This window comes from Brienomyrus brachyistius, chromosome 6, assembly GCF_023856365.1.
Source record: "Brienomyrus brachyistius isolate T26 chromosome 6, BBRACH_0.4, whole genome shotgun sequence".
Lineage (NCBI taxonomy): Eukaryota > Metazoa > Chordata > Actinopteri > Osteoglossiformes > Mormyridae > Brienomyrus > Brienomyrus brachyistius.
In genome coordinates this window covers 13,388,587-13,414,960 of record NC_064538.1, presented here as the reverse complement: position 1 = coordinate 13,414,960, position 26,374 = coordinate 13,388,587, and the positions used below count along the sequence as shown (strand labels likewise).

Sequence of the window (26,374 nt, the reverse complement as noted above, 5' to 3'; positions counted from 1 at the left end):
AGGTGCCCTTCTCTGTACTGAATGCTTGCGGAACCCTTTTCTGTGCTGCATGCTCACTGTGCCCTGACATGAAGCGGCTGCATGCTCACTCATTCTGCTCTGTGAATTCCCCCACATAACGTCTGCCCAGGTCAGGTGAGGCCTGTCCTTCCCGATGCCTTCACAATCAGCAGCGCAGAAGCACCGCGTGTGGCTCTTGCTTTCGTAAAACTGAACGTGCAGGGAAACACTCTGTGTCTCTCAGGCACATGAGAGAGTAGGGTAGGCCCCTACCCCACACAGATACCAGCCCACCTTGCTGTAGCCCTCACAGATACACCACTATTCCCGTCTTTCATTCATCTCTTACCTTAACACTTTTATAATATTAACTTCAGTAACTACATAACTGCAATAAAACTAACAGAACATGTGCCTAATAATAAGCTTATGTGTAAACTGTCATTACCACAGTTTAAACTGCCGTTACAATATAATTAACAATATTAAGTGTAACTGTTATACTAATACTGTGCCAGAATTATATCAAACAGGTACAATGCCGGCTGCCGAAGGTGTTGCTGGTGAACGGAAGCTGACGCGCGTCATCCTGTTCTGTTCACTGAAGTGACACTTTATCTTGTCATCCCAACAGAATAAGACAAACACACGAGACACTACACAGACAAAGGTAACAGACAAAGGTAACAGACAAAGGCAGCGTGCGAGTCAGTGCCACGCACAAAGACGCGATTCCCCCAAACGCCCTCTCGCCTTTCGGACGGCCACACTATTAATAGCTCGTGGAAGAAGATGAAATTTGAGAGCTTTTCAATTTAAAGCGGTGAGCTCCGCGACTCGGCAGGCTGCCCTGGCCTTCTGCACAAACGGCTGTGACAGAACACTGACTGTCTTTGTGAAATTGATATAGATCGTGCTGCATTTCCAGCCACAATATCTGCATTCCTGGGATCAGGAAACGCGACATAAGCCAAGCAGTTATTCAAAGCACTTATTCAAACTCAGATAAAAACACACCACGCACTCTTAAGGCACTGCCAGCGCCCTCTGCTGAGCGTGTTTCGTGGCCCATAGGATTACTCACACCTCTGACGAACCCAGCAGTCATGCAATACCGATACTGGAGAAAAGGAGGACAAAAATAGTAAGATGTAATGGAGACTGGAGCTCCCTTTCTATATACCTTACTCTGGGAAATGACCAGGCTCCCAGCTCGACCCTACTGCTTTGTTCATCCGTCCAGAAGCTCCTCATGGCTTTGTGCATCTTTATACATGCCTGTCTCCCTAACCTGGTCCTAGTCCTCCCCCATCCACTTCCACCCCCAGCCCTTTTTCTGTCCTATCCCAGCCCAGCCCCCATCTACGTCCCCTCCAGTCTCATCTCTCAGCCCCGACCTCATCCTCTCCAAGCTGACATCACTCTTGAAGTAAATAAAGGTCCACTACGAGGCCAAGCGGTCGGAGACATCCCAGCAGGTTCCTCTGTCTGACACCCGAACACACAGCAGAGTACAGTGAGACCCTGGGACACGCCTCTGCCCAGAGACAACACTATGCACCCATGACAAAGGCAAGCAGGTGGTCAGCTGGGCTTACCTTGGAGTACTGCCTACGAAGACTGAACCTCTGCACCATGGTTTCGTCACGTCTGCGTTTACCTGCCCTGGAAACGGTGAGCCTATGGCTTGCGGGCGGGGAGGGGGGGCGGGGGGGGAGTCCGGGTGCTCCACGGGCCAGCAGGAATAGCTACATGTTGGAGGGACTTCAGGGCCTGCAGGCCCGGGTGGAGCGAGAGAAGAGAGCCGGCCGAGATCCGCTGCACACCCAGCCCAGCACGCACACACAGGGCAGACTGCGCTCCGACTTCCTGTCAATCAGCCAAGCGCCACTGGCAGGCTGGGCCATTACGGGGGAGGGGCCTCTCAGCACGGGCCTCCCCATCCTGCCCCCGCCCCTACTTCTCCTGTTCTGCTGGGTTCCTCCTCCTCCCTGTGAGATAGCGGACATGCACCAAACCATTTTCCTGCCATTTGTCAAAGCAACCACAGGACAGGAAAAAAAAATGAAAGGGGGGGGGGGCTCTCTCCCCACCACATGAGAACCCAGAGCAGACATGAGCAATTCATGTGGCCCAGGTGCCCGACCCCAGTGCTTTCTGAAGCCAGGGTCACCTTGAACCCACGGCCTCAGGCCCATCTGACTGACCCAGCTCTCCTGGCCGCCTGGAGGCCCAAATCTCTTCCCATGGGATGTGGGTGACATTCCGAGACAATAGAAGGAGAAGATGCCTGGGAATGGCCCTTGGGGGACGGGTGGGTATTGTGTCACTTGACGGCCAGCCTGGAATTAATACTGCTACACACATAACAGGCAAGTATATTATCAAAAAACAGGCCATGCAGTCACTTTATGGCCAGGTGCCCCCAGGAGGTCTGGATGGGCAGGATTCTGCCTGTGTTTTGTGTTTGGCCAGTCATACTGTGAGGCTATACACAGCCCCCCCACCAGCCCCTGGAGGAGAGAGAGCAGACCCAGGAATCACCAGGGGACCTTCTTTGAACTGGCTACAGCCCTCAAGACAGACCCCGTGCTCCACAAGGAGGTGGGGCTCCAAGATCTAGAGGCACTGGCTCGTCGCTGCGTCTCCATGGCGACACTGCCTCTTCAAAGTGCCCTCCGGTCGTTGTCACCGCGATCACCAGCGCACGTGCGCCCTATTCATGTACGCCGGCTGCCCTTACTTAGAGGGGGGATGCAGAGTGAAGTGTTTGCGGGGGCGGCAAGTCTGAGCGTAGTGGCGGCACCATGTGGGGGACGTGGAAAGCGCCCCCCTGCTGTAAGAGCAGTGCTCTGGATGGGGTAGCTTTCCAAAGACACAATCAGGTTCACGCCGCTCAGGAGCTCGCAGCCAAAACTGAGATTTTAATTAAGAACTAATCAAATCACAAAACAGAGCATGTAACTCGAGGAAATTTTAATCATGTCAAAAAAAAAAAAAAAAAAAAAACTATATTCTTAATGAAATATTTCATCATTTGTGAAACCTTTGATTAGTTCGTCCTTTAAGCAATCACTGATTCTCTGAAAAATGCATAAATTTACAAATGTGTTGTCATTTTTTTTTTTACTTTTGCAGATTTTATTTTACACCATTAGAAAAAGGATTTTTTACCTAAGGGCTTTTGGGTTTCACGTGGCTTTAATTAAAATGTTTCAAATTAATAAAACATACGAGATTCATTCAATCAATAGCTCGATTAAGCGTAATTAAGGGCCCGACCAGAGACCACAGAACTGCCATGAGGAAAAGGGTAAGTGGATTTCTGGCTGAGGGGGCGGACAGGAGTTACTCTCTTTTCTGAGAGACAGACACGCAGGGAGGGGCACACACATGCGGCTGCAGTGGATCAGCGCTTCCCCTGTAACTGGGGAGGGCTCGGGCCCTGACGGGCTCCCAGCATGCGCCTCTCCTTCCTCACAGACATGCAAGGGCAACAGCTTCCTGAAAAATCCACGCTTGGAAAATGCAACTCAACGTTAAGACATAGAGACCACCGAGATTGGAGCCACGTCTCGGCCGCTACCAGCAGCTGACCTTACTCCTGACCTCTGACCCCAAAACATAACCAGCAGAGCCGTTTCTTTGGAAACCATAATGCAGTAAGGAAGGGCAACAGCCAAGGGGGGATTTGCTGACCTTGGCAGAGGGCTGAAGGTTAAATTCTGGATCGAGAGGCTTGTCTGCTCCTCACAGACCATCAGCTAGCAAGTCCTGCCCCGAACAGTCGCAAAGGAAGAATGAGCAAAGGCTGACAGCCAAGGTCACAGCACTGATAAAACTGCAGGTTCAACTCATTAAAGAGATTAAGCTAATGCAATCTAACACCCAGCTAGTATGTCAGGGTGCTCATGGCAGTTTTTCATACACAGAAATGTAAGATAAGCCAATCAGACTATAGAGGAGGTGGGTCCAAGCAACTAGGGGAGGCGGGGTCAACTAATCAGATGTCTTGGTGCTGCCTCCTCTAGTCGCTTAAACCCACCTCCTCTACAATCTCATTGGTTATCTCTCTGATCCAATCATTTTTCATTCTCTAGGAGTGCCCTTCTGTATCCAACAATACAACACACATTTACAGCAGTTTTTCCCAACCCGGTCCTCAGGGACTCACAGACAGTCCGCACTTTGCTCTTCCCCAGCTCCCTGCCAGACAGTCCACATTTTTGCTCCTTTACCGGGAGCTGGGAGGGGCAAAAATGTGCACTGTCAGGGGAACACTGAAGACCAGGTTGGAAAACAGAAATCTATAGCACATCTAAGGCAACTGAAAGATATACTCCATACATAATAAGTAAATATGGGCGTGGGTGCTGGATGTACCGCATGTGCGTTAATCGCCTGCTCACCTGGAGCAGACATACATGCTACAGCCATGAAAGGTCGCGCCAGGTCAGGTCTGCAGAGCACGTGTGACACTGCAGGCTCACATGGGCATGCCGGTCGTTCCCAGTTTACTGTGTCTCTGTTGGTCTGCTGATCTCTCCCGAGCAGCTACATCGCTGATCAAAGAGATTCAGCGTCACGGCGACGAGACTGACCCCCCCCCCCCCCCCTCTGTCACTGCTCACTCTTCACCTTGCATATTGCTCTGTGCCACAAAGAACAGAGACAGCTTTACGGACTCGGGGGAGGGGCCTGGCTGTCAGTTTGGTTGACAAACTGATTACAGCGAGAGGGGTGCAGGTCCCAGGGCTGCTTTACGAGAGACTCGTCACTGTGTTAAACCCAGCAGCTCCGGATGGAGCAGCTTTCCAAAGACTCAGGATCACTTTTAATTAATCGCTACCCCCCCCACATGTTGGTGTATTTTCCAGATACGCACAAATTACATCTAAGTTTAAGAAACATATTCCGAGCATAGACAATGGCTTGTGTGAGTGCACCCCCCAGTGGTGAGAATAAAAGAGAAATCACTCTGGCAACTTAACAATGGAGAGAATGTTTCCAGTCTTCCCATGCGCCCCAGACCACCTGCACAAACATCTAAGAAAATTGTAATGACAGAAAAGCATACAAATCATTTATATTTTCCTAAACAGATTTATACCCACAAACACACAGAACGTAAAGCTGTGTTCTGTTTATATAATAATGCAGCAAAGCAATGAGAAGAGGCAGGTCAGGATAAACGGGCACCTTGTTGCTGGCAAAGCAGTGCCGTGGCTAGACCCCCCCAGCAGCGGCTGGGCAGGCGCTCTAACAAACACTCCCCCGACAAAAGGAGTGCTGGTTGCGTCCCGCTTTCAGCGCCCATGCCGAAGCACACCCAGCGGTGAGGATCCCACATCAGTGCGTCCGGCTGACGCACCTTCCCTACTCCAGATGGCCCCCATCAAGCACGCGGACCATCTCAGGCCACCAGAACAAGAGCACGGAGGTTATCTAAAGAGCATCTTGCGCGGCTCGGCAGGGGTGAGATACTTCACCAGGAATCCGGAGGGGATGATCTGCGCGCTGTTAAGAACTGTTACCGTCTGCATGCATGATCCCCGTTTAAACGCCCCGTCCTGCTGACTTCGATGGCAGCTCCATTCCACCTCTTCAGCAAGATTCAAAAATACATGGGGCTAATATCGGCTAAGCGGTTCAGCGTGCTGCCTGGATGCACGCCAAGAGGTCCTGCCGGAAGGAGCACCTGGCTGCGGTCTGCACTCGCTTAAGAGCCATGGCTGCACACTGCAGACCTGAAACAAGGACCAATGCCCCACTATTAGTCCCAGCATGCAAACTAGATGCATATAGATGCAGAAACGGCCCCATACTCTAATCAGATTTTAAGGAAGTATGGCAAAGGGAGCACTCAGGGGAACTGAACACTGTAAAAATGATTAAAGTCTATCCTGGGCCACATAGGCTGGGAAACCTACATATTAAAGCATAAAAGATACTATATCACTTCACAAATAAGCAATATTTATGTAATTTCAATATATATGTACAGTGTTTCAATTTCTTGTGAAGTAACAGCACATTTCAGTAGAACTTTTGCCAATAATCATATCAATGGTCATGTCACAACAATGGGCCAATTATCTACCCGGTTCTGATCAGATACAGGACGCTGTATCATGTATGGGACCCTGAAACCAAACAGCTGGAGATGCATCGGGATACGGAGAAAGGTGGGTGGACAGGCGGAGGAAAAAGCACCATGTGTGTTTTTAGTACCAGGAAACCCACCAGCATTTGGTAAAAATCAATCTAAGTAAATCAATTAAGTAGCCTGCTCAATAGCCCCACCCACTGAGCAGAAATGGAGGAGACATCCGTGTATAAATGGGTCAGAGCCGCTTATCTGGATTAATAATGCTGGGGGGGGGGGCACACAGCCCCATAATGCAGTCCTCAGCCCATTAATCCGAAATCGAACAGCAGAGCCAGAATGGGTCGGCCCTTAGCCAGGACACGACCATTCTGCTAATGGACCCTTCCGGAAGGTGCTGGCATGAGAAGGGGCCCACGGTGGCTGCAGAGCCCTGCAGAGCTGATTAGCAGAAGGTGGGACAGCATTTCGAGCTCAGCGCTCACGCTCAGGAGCGTGGGGGCTCCCGTCTCCGAGGGCAGCAGGGCCTCCAGACCAGCAGCTCCCGCCTGGGCAGCGGGACACAGCGGCTAAGGAGGGGGCAGCATCCAGCTTCAGCGTGGAAGGTCACTCCAGCAGAGGGCGCCGTCCTCCCCTTCCCCCCCCCCCCCCACTACATATTCATCTGTGAATCGCCGATACGGCTTAATGTACCGACTCGGCGGACGAAAGCAGCTCCGATGGCGGCTGCAGATAAGCAGCACAGACCTCCAATGCTCTCCTCCTTTACAACCATCACAAGACTATTTTTAGCGACACGAGGACGCCAGGCCGCCGGAGCTGCAGTGCGCTCTTTCACTGCGTCACACGTGTGAGCTTCTCTCCGAACCCGCCAGCCGCCTCACCGGCCCTCTGTGCACTCCGAGAGACTGCGGTGACATGCCCCCCTACCCAACTCTGCACACCGTCACCAAAAGCCCAAATGCTGCAGCTGCAGAGACGTGGCCCTAGCGAGGGGGAGGCAAGCGGGGGAGGATTAACAACTTCACACTAGCAATTAAAAAACTAAATCAAAACTGATGGGTTGCTAAGCTACACAAACAGGACCGGACATGTTTTACCGGCCCTCCTTTCCGGCAGACAGACAGGCACCCCAGACACCTGGGAGCCCTCCCTCTCACAGCCCCCCCACCCCCCCACCGGGCCATGTCTCCGGGACCGCACCCCCTGAAGGCTGCACGGTAACGTGAGCCCCCATCTCCTGACACATCAGAAATTCCCCAGGCCCTCAATTGGTTCCTTATGCAGATATGATATCACATAGATTTACTAAATGTCAGAAACATTAACCGGCTTGTTCTCCTGGCTGGTTCTCCATTCATCTCCCAGCCAGTTACCCTGAACAGGGCCATGGAGGGTGGGGCCGATTCCAGGCAGCACAAAGCAGGGGATTAGCCTGCATGGGATGCCAGTCTACCACAGTGCGCGCGCACACACACACACAGGTTTCCATTTCTAGCTTTGCGTGGACTGTCCATTCATTTCAAAGGGCAAAACCCCAATCTTAACTACAGCATTACTATATTTTGGACATGCAATGCCACTGTGAGTTTTTCTAAACACTACCTGGATGGGCTATACGTGTGAACGTAAATGTCTAAATCAGTCGCGCCGGACGTTACATGTAAGCTCTCCAGTACAAAGTCTGGGTTATATCCAATTGACTCCCATGTGTGAATGGAGCAGGAGAATTCAGCGGCAGCAAGTCGGTGTGCTGAAGGTGCCTCTGTCATGTGACTGGTGCAAAAACGCAACCCAGAGCATTTCTATTAGGGTGTGAACGCGTCTGACATAGGCAACTCCAAAAAGTGCCCTGATTCTCCGGACAATGTCCAGAGTTCATGTGTGCAAACTTAACCGTAAGTAAGCAAACAAAACGCGCGCGCGCACACACACGCACACACACACGCACACCATGAACGATTTATAGATAACCAGAATACCCAGAGAACCCGGAGAAACTCCACATCACACGGGGAGAACATGCAGCCTTCATGCAGTGTGGGGGTGAAATTCGAACCCCCAACCCTGGAGGTAGTGCCTGCGAGACCCAGAGATGGTTGGAGACCTGGAGAGCTTTGATGTTAAACCCTCCCTCGTTCGCAGACCGCAGACAGACATGTGCCAGGGTGTGGTGAGAGGGAGAGGACGCCCCCCCCCCCAGGCGTGGCTGCCACCCTCAAAGCCCACTGAACAGGACAGGCTCTCTCCCCACCCTTAATGGGGTCACTGCAGCTGAGCACCACATCGGTGCCTAGAACAGCTCACTGAGCTTCAGCACACGGTGACTCCGCACCACACAGCGCGGCCCGGCTCCACAACGCCCCGCGCCCATCTGCGGGGCTGAAGGGCCCATGGCGGGCACCGATGTCAGCGGAGGGTCTGGGTGAGAATGGGGACGGACCAGGGGCAGTGCCAACCACTATGTGGCAGGGGGAGGGAGAGCGAGAGGGAAAGGGAGAGAGGGTGGGAGAGCGAGAGGAAATGAGAGAGCGAAAGGGGAGTGGGGAGAGACCGAGGGAGAGAGAGAGGGAGAGAGACAGCATGACAGAGAAAGAGAGAGAGAGAGAGAGAGAGAGAGAGAGAGAGAGAGCTGTTCACAGAGGTGCTTTGTAGAGGAAGGCCATCGCTATTCAGCCCAGATGTGGGTCAGGCTGAGAATGGTCCTATTCAGCACCATTAGTCCAGTTGGGGGTGAACCAAGCAGCAATCTACAGAAACACGCGCACTGTCAGAGACAGGGGGCGCCAAAAACGGAATGGGCCAGGACCAGGCCACGTACCGTCTCTCCTTTACTTACAGGCCCGCCAAGTTACATACACACACATGAGCTGGTGTCCTTAACCTTCTGAGGTCTAGGGGCAGGGAGCACACTCTCACTGACTGGGGCATGGTCACACATTTCATTCAATATGGCAAATAAATTATCTCATATATATATTTGTTTTGGCATTGCACTCAATTTTAATGTACTTTGTAAATATGATTTATGTGAAGTTTGTAATTTGACATCAAAGTACAGACATTGCAAAATGCAGTTTGGAACACTTGCAGAAACATTATAAAAGTACATAGTAAGCAATGGTGGAAGTTTGTTTTGATCCCAGATATCTGATCACCAAAGTCTTGGCTACATGAAGATGACTAAATGGTGTAGTTGCAACATTCAGTTGGATAAATAAATAAGAAAATCCAAACTCATGTCACTATTTCTGGCTCCTTTCATTGAGTATGCAGCAGCTTTCATGTGTCTGCATGAGCCATTCACACCTGGCCACACCCCCCCCCCTTTTATGGTGCTGATGGGGATGTATCTGAATCGCGTTTCACCGTTGCGTTATTCATCTAATTACCATGCAAATGTAATTTGAATATGCGGAAATGCGGCTATTTATAATGCGAATAGCGATCTTCAGGTGAGGGCGGCGCTACACACCCCCGGTGCAGGTAAAACAAAGAAAGGTGACATGGTGACATTTTTGCAGATTTAACCTAATTTTAAAAACTTTAATACTTCCGACAATCGCGGTTTTGAAGAGAAGACAGATTACGGATTCAGTCAGCGGTTTTTTCATGTTTCTACAATAAGATTTCAGCGACTTATGAACTGAAATAGACGAGAATGATACGCGGCATCGCCGACGATGCCGTCGAGTCCAGAGGGTTAAAGGCACGGTGCGCTCTGGGCTGTGGGTGTGTGAGTGAAGACCGCACCCATCTGCCCCCAGGGGGCAGCACATTCCCCACGGTGATCACCACACGACCGTATGGCGGTCGAGACGTTCCCACCTCCAGGCGGGTGCCAGCTGGAAGGGAGCGCAGGCAGGCGAGCACACGACACACTGACGTCTACGCTTATGGCGGGCGTGCCAGGACACCACGGTAACGATAAAGACATTGGCAGAGACACACTGGCAGAGTCACCACCCTGCGCAATCACAGCTGACAGGCACGGCTCAGAGTGTGCAGCTCTGCCACAAAGCACAGGGATGGAGCCGCAGGCCCGGCTGGACTGGAATGCGGGTTACGGGGAGGAGTCTGGGTCAGCTGATGCGAAACAGACACACCCGTGGGTGGGGCCACACCCTCGGCCAGCTGAGAGGCAAAACGTGAAGCTCCAGAAAGGTAATGAATAAAAAGATCAGCATCGCTGGGGCGCGTCAAGGTAGCGTCAGGCACCTGCATCACGCCTGGACAGAGGCGGTGGAAAAGCAAGCACTCACCCGTTCGGCGTCATCGGCCCCAACGTGGCCCCCGCCCGGTGGCGAATCGGCGGGTGCTGGGCCAGGGCTGCTGGGCGTCTCAGTCGTGGAGGAGGAGCGAGGTCGGCCGGCCAGCAGCAGCGCCTCCTGCTGGCTGCGCCGAGGGGTTTGGGGGCTGCCCCTGGGCGCCTCGCCGGGGGCCGGCTTGCTGCGGCGGCTCTGCAGGCTGCTCCCTCGCTTCATGCCAGGGGCCCCACGGATCTGCTGCAGCACGCGGCTCAGAGCTGCGGAGGGGGCGGGGGGGTCAGTGTCAGCCGGGCCCGGGGGCGGCTCCCCGAGAAACGAACCCGGCTCAGGGGGCTCTGGACCAGAGCCGAGGGGCGTGGCAGATGGGCGGCGGCGCTGCTGTTGGAAGAGCTGTTTGAGGCCGAGGCCCAGCACACCGACATTCCCCAGGGCGCCGTGTGTCACCCGCCACTCGGGAGCCGACGCCCTCCGGCCCGCCGCCGCTTGCCGAGCTCCTCCCAGATCCGGCTCCTCATGATCCTGCTCGCTACTACTGTGATCCATCGGGGGGGGAGGGGGGGGGCGCCCTGGGGTTGGTCTCGTCGCCGGAGTCACATGGAGCAGGGAGGGGAGGGGGTGGGCTGAGGGGCAGGGCTGGCAGCAGGGTTATGGGTACAGCCTCTAGGGGGAGGGTGAGAGGCGTGCGCTGGCATTCAGATGGAGGACGTGGGGGTGCATGCGGAGGCAGACCGGCCCAAAGGTATGCTGGTCTGACACAAGAGGAGATACAAGGAGTCATGACAGGTGATGATGCATGAAGGGTGACAGCAGCAAAGGGGCACCACACTCCTTCGGTTCAGCTGTCTGACGTGTATGTTTCAGCCCTGACTGAACAAAGCTGCTTTAAACTTCACCCGGACCTTCCCGTCCCCCACTGAGGCCACCAGCAGTATGAAGCACATCACACAGAACCCAACACCAGCTACAGAACCAGCTTTTAAATGGAAATCGAATGAACGGTGTGGAGACAGTCAAATAGCTTCCGGCGCATCCCTTCAAAGCTTTTACTCCCGTCGATTAAGCCCCGTGCTTCCTACAACAAAATGCTTTCTTCTCTTCTAAGCCTTCTTAAGGCTTAGGGACTGTGAAATTAAAACAGGAAATTCTTATTTTGGGCTTATCGGGGAGTGGGGGAGGGTGGGGACTGGACAGACAGCTCAAAGACAGATATAGCAAAGGGAGGTCATGGGATCTGGCCCTCTGCCCAAGGATGCAGAATTCAAGCAAGTACTCCCTCCTGCAGGGGGCAGCAGAGATACCACCACTGCTTTGTGCACTCTGCACTACCAGAACATTCAGTGTTGTGACTGCCTGGCTTTTTCTGATTCTCTGACATGGAGGATGGGACCAGCCCCGACTGTGATATGATCAGAGTCTCACAGGCATGGAAATGTGTCGCTTTTTTCTCTTTAACACGCCCTCGCAGCTCGAGGTGTGATCAGCGAGTTGCAAGTGTGTGCATCAGAAATGACTGCGACGGCTCACCGGGGAGGGTAAAAGCATGACGCTAACTGGGGCTGCCGCGATCACGTTGCGATATAATCGTGATTATTTGGCGCATGAGCAATAACCACCAGGGCTTCAGATGACAGGTGAAACATTTGTGCGGACGCCGGCAATTCGGTACGTTATGGTCGTTTACTCGCACCCGCAGTTTGGTAGGCAGATCAGGATATTTATGAGACTTGTGCTGTATGGTGCAAGCGCCATATAATCACGATTACATTGTGATGTGATCGCAGCAGCCCTAAGGCTTAACAAAACCAATCCCGACCGTGAGTGATGGAGATTAGTCAAGCCTGTCAAGGGGGGGGGGGGGGTCAGTGGAATATTATGGGGTGCAAAGCGGGGTCCGGGTGGGGGGCACGGGGGAGTCCTTAAGTAGAGAGAAGAGGGAAATGGCACCTACCATCGGCCTCACTGGGCCCGGCTGGACTCACTGCGAGCGGTCACCTGCACACAGGAAGAAGGGTTGGGGTTAGCGAGTGTGTCAGCATCAGCGTGCCTTTAGCTTCACCCACTGGACGCAGAGCAAGGGGGCCAACTCTGGTAAAGCCGCCCATCTGTCACTGGTCAATAACCCGCATCCACTTTAACTGGCTGGTGACCATGTGACACGTTCAGACTGATTCCAGAGACCCACCTGCTCCACCAGGATGTCGGCCTCCTCCTGCTCCTCTTCCTTCCCACAATAATTCCTCCACTCACTGCCTCCCCACATTTCATACGTACTTTATAACACACAGAAACAAGGGCAATCCTGCTCCCCCCCAACAGAACCCAAACATTGGACACGACGTGGCTTTTCACACCCCGTCTGAGACCTTTTCATCCTGGCTTGTTACCGCCCCCAGATAAAAGCACCAGCCTCCCTGAGGGGCTGATCTGCCTCGGTGTCATGCCAGTAACACCCCGTGACTGAGGAACACACCTGTTCGTAGAAGCGCACTCATAATTCCCAGAGATGCAGTTAGCTTTCGAAAGCTTTCCCCACCCAGAACACCCTGTACGATGCTAAAGGGGAAAGCAGTTGGGCAAGAACTTCAGTTTAGCAAGAACAACAATTTGGGCGGGAGTCTCTTCTCAAAAGATGCTTTTGGGCTTCAGAAAACCACAGCAATCGAGATCATGCGAGGTTCACAGAAAAGGAACTCACTTTTGATGAAAGGAAGCGGAAACAGCAATGGGTTAATATTTAACCAGCACCACCCCCCCCCAGAAGGAAGTACATAGTTACCACACCCTCTTCTCAAAACCTACATTAAACAATGAAACTGACAATACCTATTACATTATATTCATAATATAGACATACACACAAGCACACATGGCTGATATTTCAATAAAATTTAACCAAACTGGGAGGGGCACAAATATTTCAGAGAAATTCCCCTGTCAAACTGGTCTGACACCTCACCTGCTTTCTGTAAACACACTTCCAGCTTTTCGTGGAGAATGCTGATAGATTCCTTTCCAGAACCGGATCTCTCAGAAATCACTTATCTATGCCTATAGAGAACTGAAAAACGCACAGAGTTCCTGCGGTGTGACGGACTAAATCCGGGCCTCCTGGGCAGCTTGTTTACCGTCTATCAGTCCCGGCACACAGAAGCCTGCTCCCTCTGACGCTACACATACCTCTTTAGATCGAGCACAAGGACACAGACAAGCAGTCCTTGTGCTACCAGGTTGCCACAATAATGCTCATTTAACCTAGTTTCCTCCTGTGGACGAGAGCCAATGACATCGGTAAGGGCTGCAGAGTCAGCAAACTCAGACTCTCCTCTCTCCGCCGTGCTTCCTCCCCTCAAGCCCCCCTACCAGAAGAGGCACAAGCCAGACCAAAATAAACCCCACCGGAGGAACTTCGCTCACCTGCGCTGCCGAGAGAGACACCCTCATGGCCAACACCCGAGACGGGGTGACGGAGGACTTCTACCTCCAACAGCAACGTGGCGCGTTTTCATGACCCGGAACTCGCACCCTGAACCAGTGCACTTTAAAAAAAGGGACAAGACCATGGCGGGCTCTGAGGGCGCTACGGACACCATCTACGAAGCCATGGACCTCTGCATCATTCATCCCATGAGTACGCATGGGGGGCGGAGCCAACAGCATGCGGACGCCTCTCGCTTGACACACACGCGTGCTTAGCAGTCGCACTGTGCTCTATTTACGAATCACCTGCAGTTAAAGGACTTGAATGGGGAAAATGAGAATTCCCAGGTGTCTTTTTAGGCTTAACTGCACAACAATGGCCAGACCAAAGTAGATTTAAAAACAGGTTTTTTTGTATTAGTTGCCCATGGGACAAATAGTTAAACTCCTGCTTGGTTTGACTGTTGACTGTGCTGGATGCTACACTTGACGGCCTGAGCCTTTGGGAATCCTCACACACAAAGATGCACTTCCTGCTTTGGCGGTCAGACGGGACGAGTCACATGGTAACGAAACCTCCACTCAGCTACCGAGTCACCGCAATAAAAGCCAGTAATCTTCCACTCTGAATCCCGGCACAAGGATCCTAATCTGCACACTAGCCCATAGTGACATCGTATAGGTGAAGGTGATGGCCGGTTGCCTTGACAACTGATGCCATGTTTGGGAGAGATGAGGCCAACATCTGGCAGCATCCAGGGCTCTGGCAGCAGCTGGCAGGAGGAGCCCCCTGCTACTACAGCAGCACCATGCAAACCTCATTCCTGGGGGGCTCCCTCTGTAAGCAGAGGTGGAGATTCCAGGTCCAGAGAGTACAAATCCAGACCAAGATTTTGTTTCAACCAACTCTCTGGACCTGAAATCTCCACACTCACACACTAACGCAGGTGCCAAAAAATGCTTCAGGAACAAAACCAGTGCTGGCTTACACTTTAGAACTAAAATCCTCTAATGTGACCAAGTCATATAGAATAGATACAAAGCGAGCCCATACAGTAAATGATTACTGTTTGCTACACTGAACCCAAGAGTTAACATTGGTTTGTATCTTCAAAGGGATTCTTGTCTGCACAGCTGAAAAGAATACAAAGCTGTTTGCTTTAAAAACACGCTGCACAAAGAACATCGGGGAAAAGGACAGCCTTCAGTACCTTCAGCAGCTGGACACGCAATTATGTGGTGATGCAGCTGTGGGTAAGATAGCTGGGAGGACAAGGATGCCTTCCCCGATTTCGAATGGAGACGCACAAACCCCAGGCAAGAGAGCAGCACTGCTTCCCACCACCATTTGATTCCTATTCCAGGAGGCCTGCATTTCATGAGAGTGGTGTCTAAAGGATGAAACAGCCTTAAGTAATATTTCAGTGGTCTAAGTGCCGGGGCTCTTCTCTCTCCTACTCACTTGAGAATGATGCCAATTCCGGAAAAAAAATAATAACAAAAACAACGGACAGCAGACAGACTCAGCTAACTCTCCCACCTCCAGACAACAGACTTGTTAAGAGTCTGATAAACTCACTCACCTCAAAGGAATGAGTCAGGACGGCTGTAGGCGCAAGGCGGCCATTATCACAGAAACAGACTAGGGACCATGGGACCAAAGGGGCATAGGGTCCCAGGCGGGGGTGGACCTTCAGAAACACAAGGGCGGCCCAGGAAGTGCAGACCCACAGGCAATTAACACACCCGTCGAACAACAAACAGAGTCAATGACGCAACACCACATGCCGACAGTGAAGTGAGGCAACGAACGTGGAGCACAGACAGCCTGAGAACCCAAGAGCAAGCATAGAGCACAAAGAGAACCTGCTTTACTCCGGTCTCACCATTACTGCAGGAAGTATTACTCATTTCATATCAATGAAACGGTAAATAATTTAAGGCATGCTACTCAAAACCGCCGAAATGTGCCCTCAATCACCGGGTACCTGAAACGGACACGAGTTGCTAAATCGCAAGAAGCTTATTTTTGTTACATTGCTTAAGAATTTCCAGAAATACCATGTCGACAACCATTTCTCTACGAAATGCAAATATTTGCACTACGTCTGTAAAATTTGCAGGATGTAGTTTATTACCTAAAGTATGAGTTATATATTCATACAAGATAAGCAACTTACAGGCAAAATTTAGACGGTTCATCGTCCCTGTTCCACAAGCACATGCTGTACTAAGTGTTTCCATATGTATGTCCTCAAATGCAAATGTGCAAGAAAAAGTGTTTTAAACCCACGCAGGTACTTTTTTGATAACACAAATTAACTGACGTTCAAGACACAAGCTGCCGAGTGACACCCGGCTTGTTTCTGTACTGTGAAATGAAGCACACTGATAAACTTAGCGCCCGAAAAGGCAACTAGATCATAATCTAAAACACACCTGTCACGCTCTCAGTCTTCTTCATTAATCGCAAAACTTGATTCCTCCTTTTCCGAAGTTAAAAAAGCACGTATTATACACACCTCAGTATCGAGCATTCAGTTGAATCGGCTGGTCTTTGCCAGCAAGGTCGATCGTTTTCGGTTCGAAGGCATATGCCAACTCCTTTTATTTTTTATTGAATAAAAAAACGTGCAGTGATCGATAACACGATAAAAATGTACTGCCAGGAGCCCAAACAGCGTTGTCATTGTATTTTGTAATAAGAGGCACGTAACAAAATGAAAAACAAGGCAGCCTTGTTCGCAGTGCTCATTGTCATTTGCACAGAGGATCGCGCCGGCAGTCTTTGGCCGTTTTCCGTGCTTAATTCATCATTTCACAGTTACAATGTCTAATTCAGCGCACACTGAATAGAGTCCAACGTGTACCGTCTCTTCTGAGGGGGGGGGGATACTGGCCGTGGCAATACGCACAGGACACAGCATCTTTCCTAACACAGATATTACATCAACTGACAGCTTAAACCCGAGATGCAATCAGCGCCCATAATATGAAAGGCTTCCGTGGGAAATGCCAGCTCACATGAATCTTCCTTTTTATTATGTTGAACTATGTGCATAGCACTGGCCGAGACACACGCGTACAAGTTGAGCCCGTGATTTCTAACACGCTAGCTCGATAGCAAGGTGGCGCCCACACTTATAAAACCGGCTACGTTACACATATAAATCCGACACTGGCAACCGGCTTCCATATAAACTACGCAAAGAGAGAGTGAGCTACGTGTTTACTTCACGTGCGTTAGTGAAAACCTGGCGTTCTTTTTTTTTTAAAATAAACACTTACAGAAGCGCCGTAGACTGTGCCGAAGAGTGGTCATATCGTCTGATGGAGCACTCCCACGATGACGCCATAGGACGTGCTTACGTTAGACGCGAGGAGGGGCTGACCTTCATGGGCGTAACTTCGGGCATGAAACTAGGCCGGAATAGTCGCGCGCGTAAACGGAAATTGCTAATATGTCGTGTTTCTATTGGTTCGGTGCTTTCGTGACGCCAATAATTTTTTTAAAGATTGTAATAAGTGTTCATGAACAAACAATATTAAAGTTAAGCTACCTGACTATCACCTACTCATCACCTAAATAATATTGGTGGCAAATTATTATTTTCTAAAAAATGGAGCCTATTCTATTGTTTTGTCTGTGAATTCTTGATAGCAATATTTTAGAGTTTTTTTTTTTAAAGCAGTGAAATACTCTTTTGAACGCACTGCAATTAAATCTTTTACTGCTGCCTATGTAGGCCTACTTAATCTGCATCCCGGTGTAATCATGGAAACTGTCTGTGCTTGTGAACATATGGTTTCAATTCTTCTCTGTGTATTTGTGAATTAAACATTTTAGTGACATTTTTCAGCAAAGACTTTCATAGGTTTTCAGTTCCATTGCTGCCTTATTGTATTTTTTTATTTGATCCATCAAATCATGATAATTTATGTTTGCTGACGGTACCTTAAATGTAACCCAGCCAAAGTACACAAACCTGTTATGAATCATTCTATATACCAAGGATTTATGTTTGTGTGTGTGTGTTTTGTGTGGTCCAGGTATACATTACGTTGTGGGGACCAAATGTCTCCACAATCTGATAAAAATCTGTTATTGTAATGTTTTGGGGACCATTTTTTGGTGCCCAGAAGGGAAAATTCAATTTTATAAAATTTTTTATTGCAATCAAAAAACAAAAAAAAAATGCCAAAAGACTAAGGTTAAGGATGTCATTGTTGGGATTAGGGATTTACCCATAGAAATTTATGTACCTTGTTTGTACCTTGAGGATGTCCCTCAGAGTCCATTTCTGTACCCTACATTAAAGTAAAAGGTACACTTACCTACAGCTAAAGGTACAAATAGCAGACTCTACATTGGGCTATAGCCAAAATGACAAGCAAAGGTACAAACAGTTTTTTCTCACGGTGTACTTGAGATTTATCTGTCCGCCGCTGACACGAATAGACAAATGAACTGAAAAGTGAGAGCGAGTTACCAGGCAGATAAGGACAAACGGCAACAAGTCTACAACGCAATTGGACAAATGTTTAATGCATGGTGCGTTTGTTACTTGTGTAGTTTTTTTTTATTATTATTTTGCTTTTAACCAAAAATTAAGGTAACAAATTGTGCTAAAGTAGTGATCATGCAAATAATGTGTTGTTTAATAATAATTGTTAATAGTGTCTATAATGTGGAATCAAGGTGTCATATGGAGGAATCTGGGACTTAAAGAAGTAATCAACTTGTGTTCAGTATCAGAACTACACTGTCAAGAAAAAAGTACTAATTTTTACCTTTGAAGGTACAATTACTTGTCATTGGGACTGTACCCTCAAGAGTCTAACAGTTGTCCCTTTAGCTGTAAGTAAATGTACCTTTTAAGGTCCATTTGACAAGACTATGATTCCAAGCAACTCTTAGTCACTTTTACTTAGAATATCTGGGGTATTTTACTGAATCATTTAATCTGGAAAAGGAAACGTTTATTGCACGCCAAAACAGATTTAAACATAGTCTAGGATTCCACTGTTCAAATGTTTAACACTAGAGGGAGCAGCAGCCCTAGAAATAGTAAAACCCTTCGCTCCTAGACCTCTCAGCACGTAATTCCCACGTTAACATTAATTCTTTTTTTCATATAAAAAAAACACATTTTCATATTGCACAGCTCATTAAAAAATATCTAGATAATCAATTTAGTCTTAATTTCAACGTGTTCACAAAACTGTCTAAATGGATAACTTGAATGAGCCAGCAATAACAACAAATCATTTAAAAGAAGATCGAGGGACGTCGTATGCAGTTCACATTGGCCATAATTGGATTTTTACCTCCAGGTGGCCCTATTGTAAAATTAACTGCTTGGAAAATAGTGAAAATAATAGCTGAATGTATTTCTGAAATGAAATTTTCATCATAGCGGAGTGTGCGATGGGTTGGCGCCCCATACTAGGTTATTCCCTGCCTTGCGCCCGTAGCTTCCGCGATAGGCTCCGGACCCCCGCGACCCCGAATAGGACAAGCGGGTACAGAAAATGGATGGATGGATGGATATTTGTTTGATAGCCGAGTAGTACAGGAATACAGCACGTCGCTTGACGCGGACCAACCTCAATGTGCGGCAAATTGCTTAACTATAGTAACGTCCCGTTCCTGGTGAAAAACAATTGGGCCGTATTCTTACCTTACTAACCTTACGTATTAAACGTATTGTTTACATATGGTAAACAATGATTTCACAGGTTTCTGAATTTTACAAAGGATACTTGTACCTTATACACCATTGTGGGTTATTTCCGAAATAGACTAATACTGATGTGCTTTCTAATTATAAATAATTATATCGGATTGTAGTGTAGTAAATAAACTGGAAAAGGGGGCTAGTAAGTATAATGAAATGTTTTACGTTTAATAACCTATAAACCTATACCGAGAAAAAAATAGTTTTGTCTTACGGTCTCTGGGTAGCAAAATATTTCAAACGTGCAATGACATGATTAACGAAAGCGATTTTCGAAACAGAAACATGTTTGACTGTAACAGGAAGCAGAATAAATCTCAACCTCGTTGTTAACGATGTCACTCGCAAAATAGTCCAGGTCTGCTTACTTAGGCCTATATGCTGTGCAGACTGATAAAAGAGCTTTTCTTGCTCTGCTTCTCATAAGATGACTTTCCCTGAACTTCATAATTAACTGGGTAGTTCCCCGAAACGTAAACGGGAACTTCAAAAAATCTGCCCAGACCATGAAAATTCGAAATCCAGCTAATTTCTACATTTTATATCACATCAGCGGCCACATTACTATGCGATCCGACTCCTTAGAAGGATTTATCGATAAGCTCCCGTAGGTGAAGTGGTCTATTGCAAACTCAGCATCCAGATACACATCAACACTGTAAAATCTACAGTACTAGACCAGCCAAGATACAATGGTTCATAGCAATTTGATTTTACAGCATGTCTGTGATTTGACTGGCCTGTCTTTTCTCTCAGATGGATTGTGCTTGTTTACCCGAAAAGTCCCACAACCCCTGGATGGCATCTAGGGAAGTTTGTGGCTGTCAGCCTTTCTTCTCCATGGCTAATATTACTGTGGTGCGTGGGCTCAATGCACTGACTGCAACAGACTCTAAAAGCCGCACCTCAGAAGATGCAGTTTTCTCTGGAGTGCTTGTTTGTGGAGCAGAACACGGAATCGGTGAATGCATGCAATTTGAGTTTTGGGGATTTAAAAATGGGGGCCATGCTTCAGATGGCCTGGTGTACGACATTTAGTAACGTTCTCCCTCTGGTCCAGGCAGCCATTCCTCGCAGAGCACCTAGTAATAAACCCCAAAGTTAGACAGAACGGTTAAAGGTCAAGAAAGTGGAAGGCGTTGCTTGCTAATCGAGATCCTCTTAACGTGGTTTTATATGAAGGATGAGCAGTTCTCAATTTAAATATTATGCCTAGAGTCCACTTGCTTGTGGAGCACCGGTCAATTTATCCCGCTGTCTGAATTCTCATTGCACAGAATCCCCTGTCAAGTTCTAGAAGGTGAATGAGGATCATAATCACGTTGTAAACACAGGAATATCACCGCATGACATTTTCACATCTCCCATAAACACAATTCTTTGGAGTGAGAGTTTGATAGGCACTTAAGTTCTGACAACATAGCACATACTTTGTCATGAAAAATTTGATAGGAGAAGAAGTATCTTTTGATAAATTCGATTCATTTCATTCTTTAAGCTGTTTTATTCTTTCTGGTAAATCAGGTCAATCCATTTAAGGCGCTCGTAGGTCAGAACGATTTTCGTTTATTCAGTGCCTGCTGGGGACCATCGCCCTGGTGGTTGTTTTCTTCTACTCGTGTCATGTGTGAACCAGGTACATCTCTTACACTGTTTGCACTCCCAAATCCTCAATAAATCTGATCCTCTACTGTCTCTGAGTCTGGCCTGTAATGACCAGTAAAGCTTTCCACTGTTTTGTTTAATTCAAGTTGGGGCACAGCCATGACCTGTCTCGTCTTAACCTTTGATGAGAAAATGTTCCACCAATCATAAAGTCAAAATGTGGAAAAAGAGAGAACAAGCAAACTGAAGATGAGGATAGAGACGATCATGATGGAAGAAGAATTACAGCCAATGAAGTGGATGGTGAGAGGAGGTGAGGCATCGGCAAGGTTAGCCAGTGACAAACGGCCCCCAGTGGGGCGCCGGGCAGCCTGCTGCCGCTGCTGCTTCCTCTGCTGATTGCTGGGCATAACAAGTGCATGTGTTCACATTTAAAAGAGAGCGAGTGTTGGGAGAAGCTGAGAAATGCTGGATTACCAAAAGTGCCATTAGGGGAGCATCTGTTGCATCAGCATTGCCATGTGTATGGAGTACAGTAAATATGGCTTTGATATGTTGGGGCAGGCAGGCGTGCAGTTAGAAAAATGCCACCTTGGACACCCTCAGTCGACTTTGTCAAGCAGGGGCCCCCTGACAGTAGATTTTGGGGCCCCAACACAGTGCTGAGCCCCCTGAATCTGCCAGAGTTTTCATAGCGCTTATCATAGGAACATAGATTAGATGCATGTGAGATACTAATGTAGAACGGATGAACTACTGAGCGAAAGTCTTGGGTCACAAGTTCCTTTCAGCAGTGCAGTATATTAAATAAGCAAACTGTACGTAAAACAACTGTGCAACAATATACAACTTTACTTATGCACAAATGAAACTACAAAGTATAGTACACATGCTGTGCAGTATACATGCAGTATGCTTACAATATACCATGGGGCATACAAACAGACTGTAGGTGTAATACAGTGAAGTTTAGTGATCCACAGGCATTCACCAGTGCAGTGGGGAGTGGGGGTGGTGACCTGGGGATGGCGGATATCAGTTGGAGTTCAGCATCCTGGTGACCTGGTGGGAGAAACTGTCTTGGAGCCTGCTGGTCCAGCTCCTGATGTTGCGGTACTGTCTGCCTGATGGTAGCGCAGTGAGCAGTGCGTGGCCAGTGGTGGCTGGGGTCCCTGGTGATTTTTGCAGCTTTCCTCCGGCGCCGCTTGCCAAACATGGCCTGAAGGGGTGGGGGTTCCTCTCTGATGAGAGGTCCGTAACCATCTTTACTCTGGGGATCAACCTGGAGGAGATCAGTTGCTTGAAAGCAAAATCAATTCCTAGGTCATTAATCACTCATTGTGGTATATTGTTTAGAGAATATTGAGAATAAAATGCTGATGAGAAGAACCAAGCAGTTTTGAAACTGTATGATGCCTTCAGAATTTTGATGAAGCATGTTTATATTGGCTGTTTAGAACCCTAATAGGCAATTACCGTTTCCAATTAAGAGGCAATGAATTTCAGATATTTGAAATATATAAATATGCATTATACATTATAAGAGATATACTGACTGAGATTGCCGGTATAATATACAGCGTTTTCATCTGGGAATCTGACACATAATTTCAATGCTTATCTGAATCAGCCATAACTAGTGGCTAAATTGGGATTTGTTTTAGAGAAATTGCATGCTTGAGGTTCAAAGCAATTGCTTGTATATGTATATATATGTATGCATGTATGTGTAAGGGCTATGTGTGCAGACAGACCAGGCGGGTTTAGCAAGAGAGGGTGCCCCTTCAAATCAGTCTGAGTGACGTGGATGTGCATAGCTCTGCAGATGCATGGCGTTTCTTGTGACTCAAACAGTGTTTCTATACATAGAGCCCCAGTTCCATGTGTAGCCATCATGGGGTGTCCTCCAGATCTTTATACAAGATAGGCTTGTATAAAAAGCAGTTATTCTAATTGGAGGATACAGTAGCGCCACTTTAACTGCCACCATCTGGTTGGGTGGAGAATTGCTACATGAAGGCCCATTGGCAGATAAGGAGACATGCAGCAGTTATTTTGCTGGCTGTTGGGTCGCTGTCCAGGGTTCTGAAAGCCCTCATTGGCCGAGCTGCTTCCTGAGGACTGCTTTGCTTAACTCTCTGCCTTTGTTCATCTAAAAGTGAAGATACACAGGGCAACATTTCGAACAATGCTGCTTGGGCACTTTCCCATTGATATAAGGCAGCGAGTTTCGATTCGAAAAACTTTCATCGCCAATGGGCAACTTTTGTGGTGCACAAAAAAAAAACAAGGTTGTGCTTTTAAATAGACCATCACACCCATCCAGCTGATTTCACATCTAATCAACTGTTTAAGAATCAATATAATCTGATCAGTTAGTTCAGTCAGTCATTTTGTCAGCAGCTTTAAAAACAAATGAGGTTGCCCACCATTCTGTACAAATCTGAGGGCAATTCAAATAATAATATTAGGTTACCTGCGAGAATCTATATGATTCAGCTGCACCTACCTATCAACTTAATAAACTCAGCTGTACTGACTGTGAACCTGGTTACATGTTCCCCAACCCTTGGACATTTATATCGAATAAATGCTTCATCTTGCTTGGGGAAATTAGGTTACTTGTCTTGCTGGAGTAGATCTGACTGCATTCAGAAACATGTCAGGTTAAAGCTTTGATTATATAACCATTTGAAAGGTATAAGAATGTGATAACAGTGTAAGTTACTGTAATGGTAGATGGGCTGGTTCTGCCGTAATTTAAAGCGATTCTTCCCAGCTCCACCAAGGGAGATTTCATCTTACTGCCCTGTGTTGACACCTGCTGCAAATTACCGGTATATTTTCACATTAAGTCAGCTGTTATTTGATTTAAATTCCACAGCCGTCATACGCGAAATCAGTTGTCACAGTGAAAAGTTTTCAAATTTCTCCCAAATGACCGCAGCCGCTGCGGTGCTTGACGTCACCAGCCGCGTTTGCGGATGGAACGGGCCGGTTTAGTGAAGCAGGATGCTCGGAAATACACACCCCTTCAGTTCAGGCTGAGTGACGTGGGTGGGCATAGCACTGAAATCGCTCACACGGTGTTCCTGGGTGATCTGAGTAAGCCGGGAATACCCAGGTGTCTCATCAGTTCTGGGTCGGTGTCCTTTAGCTGGCATTTAGACAGACCACTGTGACGGATGGTGCAGGGTGATGCAGCAGGAAGGTGATGGATGGCCGGCAAGGAGAAAGGGAAAATCCCACGTCTTTGAGCTCTAACTAATGAGGAACCTTAATATGGAGCCGCTATGAGATGTCGCGTCACCTGGATAGCATACAGGCTCCGAATCCCAGCACCGGCAGGACCACATGCGTCTGGAGGGATGTGCCTATTAAAGTAAAGATGGCAGAGACTGTCAGGGAACCTTAGGTCACTGTCTGGGTGCGGAACCTTTAATCTGACACCCCTCTGTAACTCAAGCCATTTTCCATGCATCTTTGCAACTCGACTGTTCAAATGAGGACGGTTTCTGAATGGGGTGCATTTCCTATACGAGTCTGCGATTACTGCAGTCCTATACCACCTACAGCCCTGTTAAACTCAGTAGCTGGAAAACCCTGCAATATAGCCGAGAGATTCGAGGGAAAGAAACTGAACCGGCTGTGTTTCTTCATTTCTGAAGAAAAACCAAGAATCATATAGACTGAGAGTGAAATAGAGATATTTTTAATTTTAAGTGAAATAATACAAAATATATTTGCAGTTATTTTGTTAAGATCTGTACGCATAATTGGTGTTTTGTGCCATTATTAAACCAACATCAGGGAAGAACGAGCAGCACGCTTTATGTAAATGTATATAATGTGTTATTTCATAGCCTTCCGAGATGCATTATGGGTGGCTTTGAAGTGCGGGGGGCTATTCTTTAGGGAGCCTAGCAGAGCTGTAAATTGCTCAGCTGGCCGTACGTGAAGGAACTAATAATTGCAATGATGAGAATGTTCATTTTCCCTATTCTGGATTTAATACAGTATTTCAAATAAAAACAGATGAAACACTGAGCATGAAATATCATTCTTAACATTTTACATGACGGAGAATAGACCCATATCGCAGAGAGAAAGCTTACATGGTTATTGCCAGTGTTCTGGGTCCAGTTGCTTTGATAGATAATGAATTGCACATTTAATTTTCTTTGTCTTGCTGATGGTCAATACCATCTGCGTGGCATGGGTGGTAAAATGAAATACGCATATATCCATCAATCTTCTAGCTTATCCAGTATTAAAAATATTCCAGAAAGCACATGGAGAATACCCCTGGAATGACAAGAAGAATACTCCAGGAACCACACTGGGAATATCCCTGGAAGGACACTGAGAACTGGGAGAACAGAGGGCACAAGGCAGGGAAAAACCTTGGATCATAGGACACACTCTCATCCAGTCTATAATGGGCACTTTAGAAACACCAGTTTGTTAACTGTACTTTTTTTTGGACTGCAGGAGAAAACTGCAATTCACGGATAAAAGCTGCCAACACATGGAGAAGATGCAAACTGCATGCACACAGAGATGAGGTCAGGGTACCTAAAAGCCAGCAGCTGTGAGGCCACAGTGAGCCAGCATATCACCCTATATCTATAGCCATTTATATTTTTGCATTTTAACCAAAACATCCCAAAGCCAAGCAAACACAGGGAACTGTACACGGTCTCATTATCCCTTTCAACACAACCACAACCTCTGCAAGTCCACCAAGCTGAGCCTATTGACACCCTAAGACAGTCAACAGCCGAATCAGAGTCAGTGGAGTTTTGTCAGCCAAGGGGCTGTTGGAGCCGAGGACGGTGATTGATGGCTGCATGCAGCAGAGCACTGTCAGCCCTGTCTTTGACCCTCTGCTTTGATTATAACATACGAATGAGAGGCATGTCATATAGAGGCTGATCCCTGAGTTTTGACCCTAACCCCCACCCAGCCCTAACCTTAACCCCCACCCAGCCCTAACCTTAACCCCCACCCAGCCCTAACCTTAACCATGAGTAACCAACAAAATATGTGACTTTTGGTATTATTAATTTTTTTATCACATTCACAGATATTTGTCAAAATAAGGTTTTTATTATTTATTAGTGGAGGACATTTCCCCTTTCCATGGGAAAAATGCAAATGCTAACTATGACAATTTTTTTGATTGCAGTCACAGATTTTTAGAGAAACACGAAACTGGTCACCACAAGGTTTATTATTTT

General features: G+C 47.9%; 1 protein-coding gene across 7 annotated transcripts in view; it reads right to left on the bottom strand.

Moving 5' to 3' along the window:
- tmcc1a (transmembrane and coiled-coil domain family 1a) overlaps positions 1 to 17,160 on the bottom strand; it is a 41,074-nt gene extending 23,914 nt beyond the window's left edge. The window contains exons 1-3 of one of the 7 annotated variants that reach the window (XM_049018186.1): positions 17,080 to 17,160; positions 12,323 to 12,366; positions 10,369 to 11,123 (exon numbers count right to left, since the gene is read on the bottom strand). In XM_049018186.1, the coding sequence (XP_048874143.1) occupies positions 10,369 to 10,917 (549 nt within the window). In that variant the 5' untranslated portion in view covers positions 10,918 to 11,123; positions 12,323 to 12,366; positions 17,080 to 17,160. The other 6 variants (XM_049018190.1, XM_049018191.1, XM_049018189.1 and 3 more) reach the window with 6 other exon arrangements.
- Between the last annotated feature and the right edge of the window lie 9,214 nt (positions 17,161 to 26,374).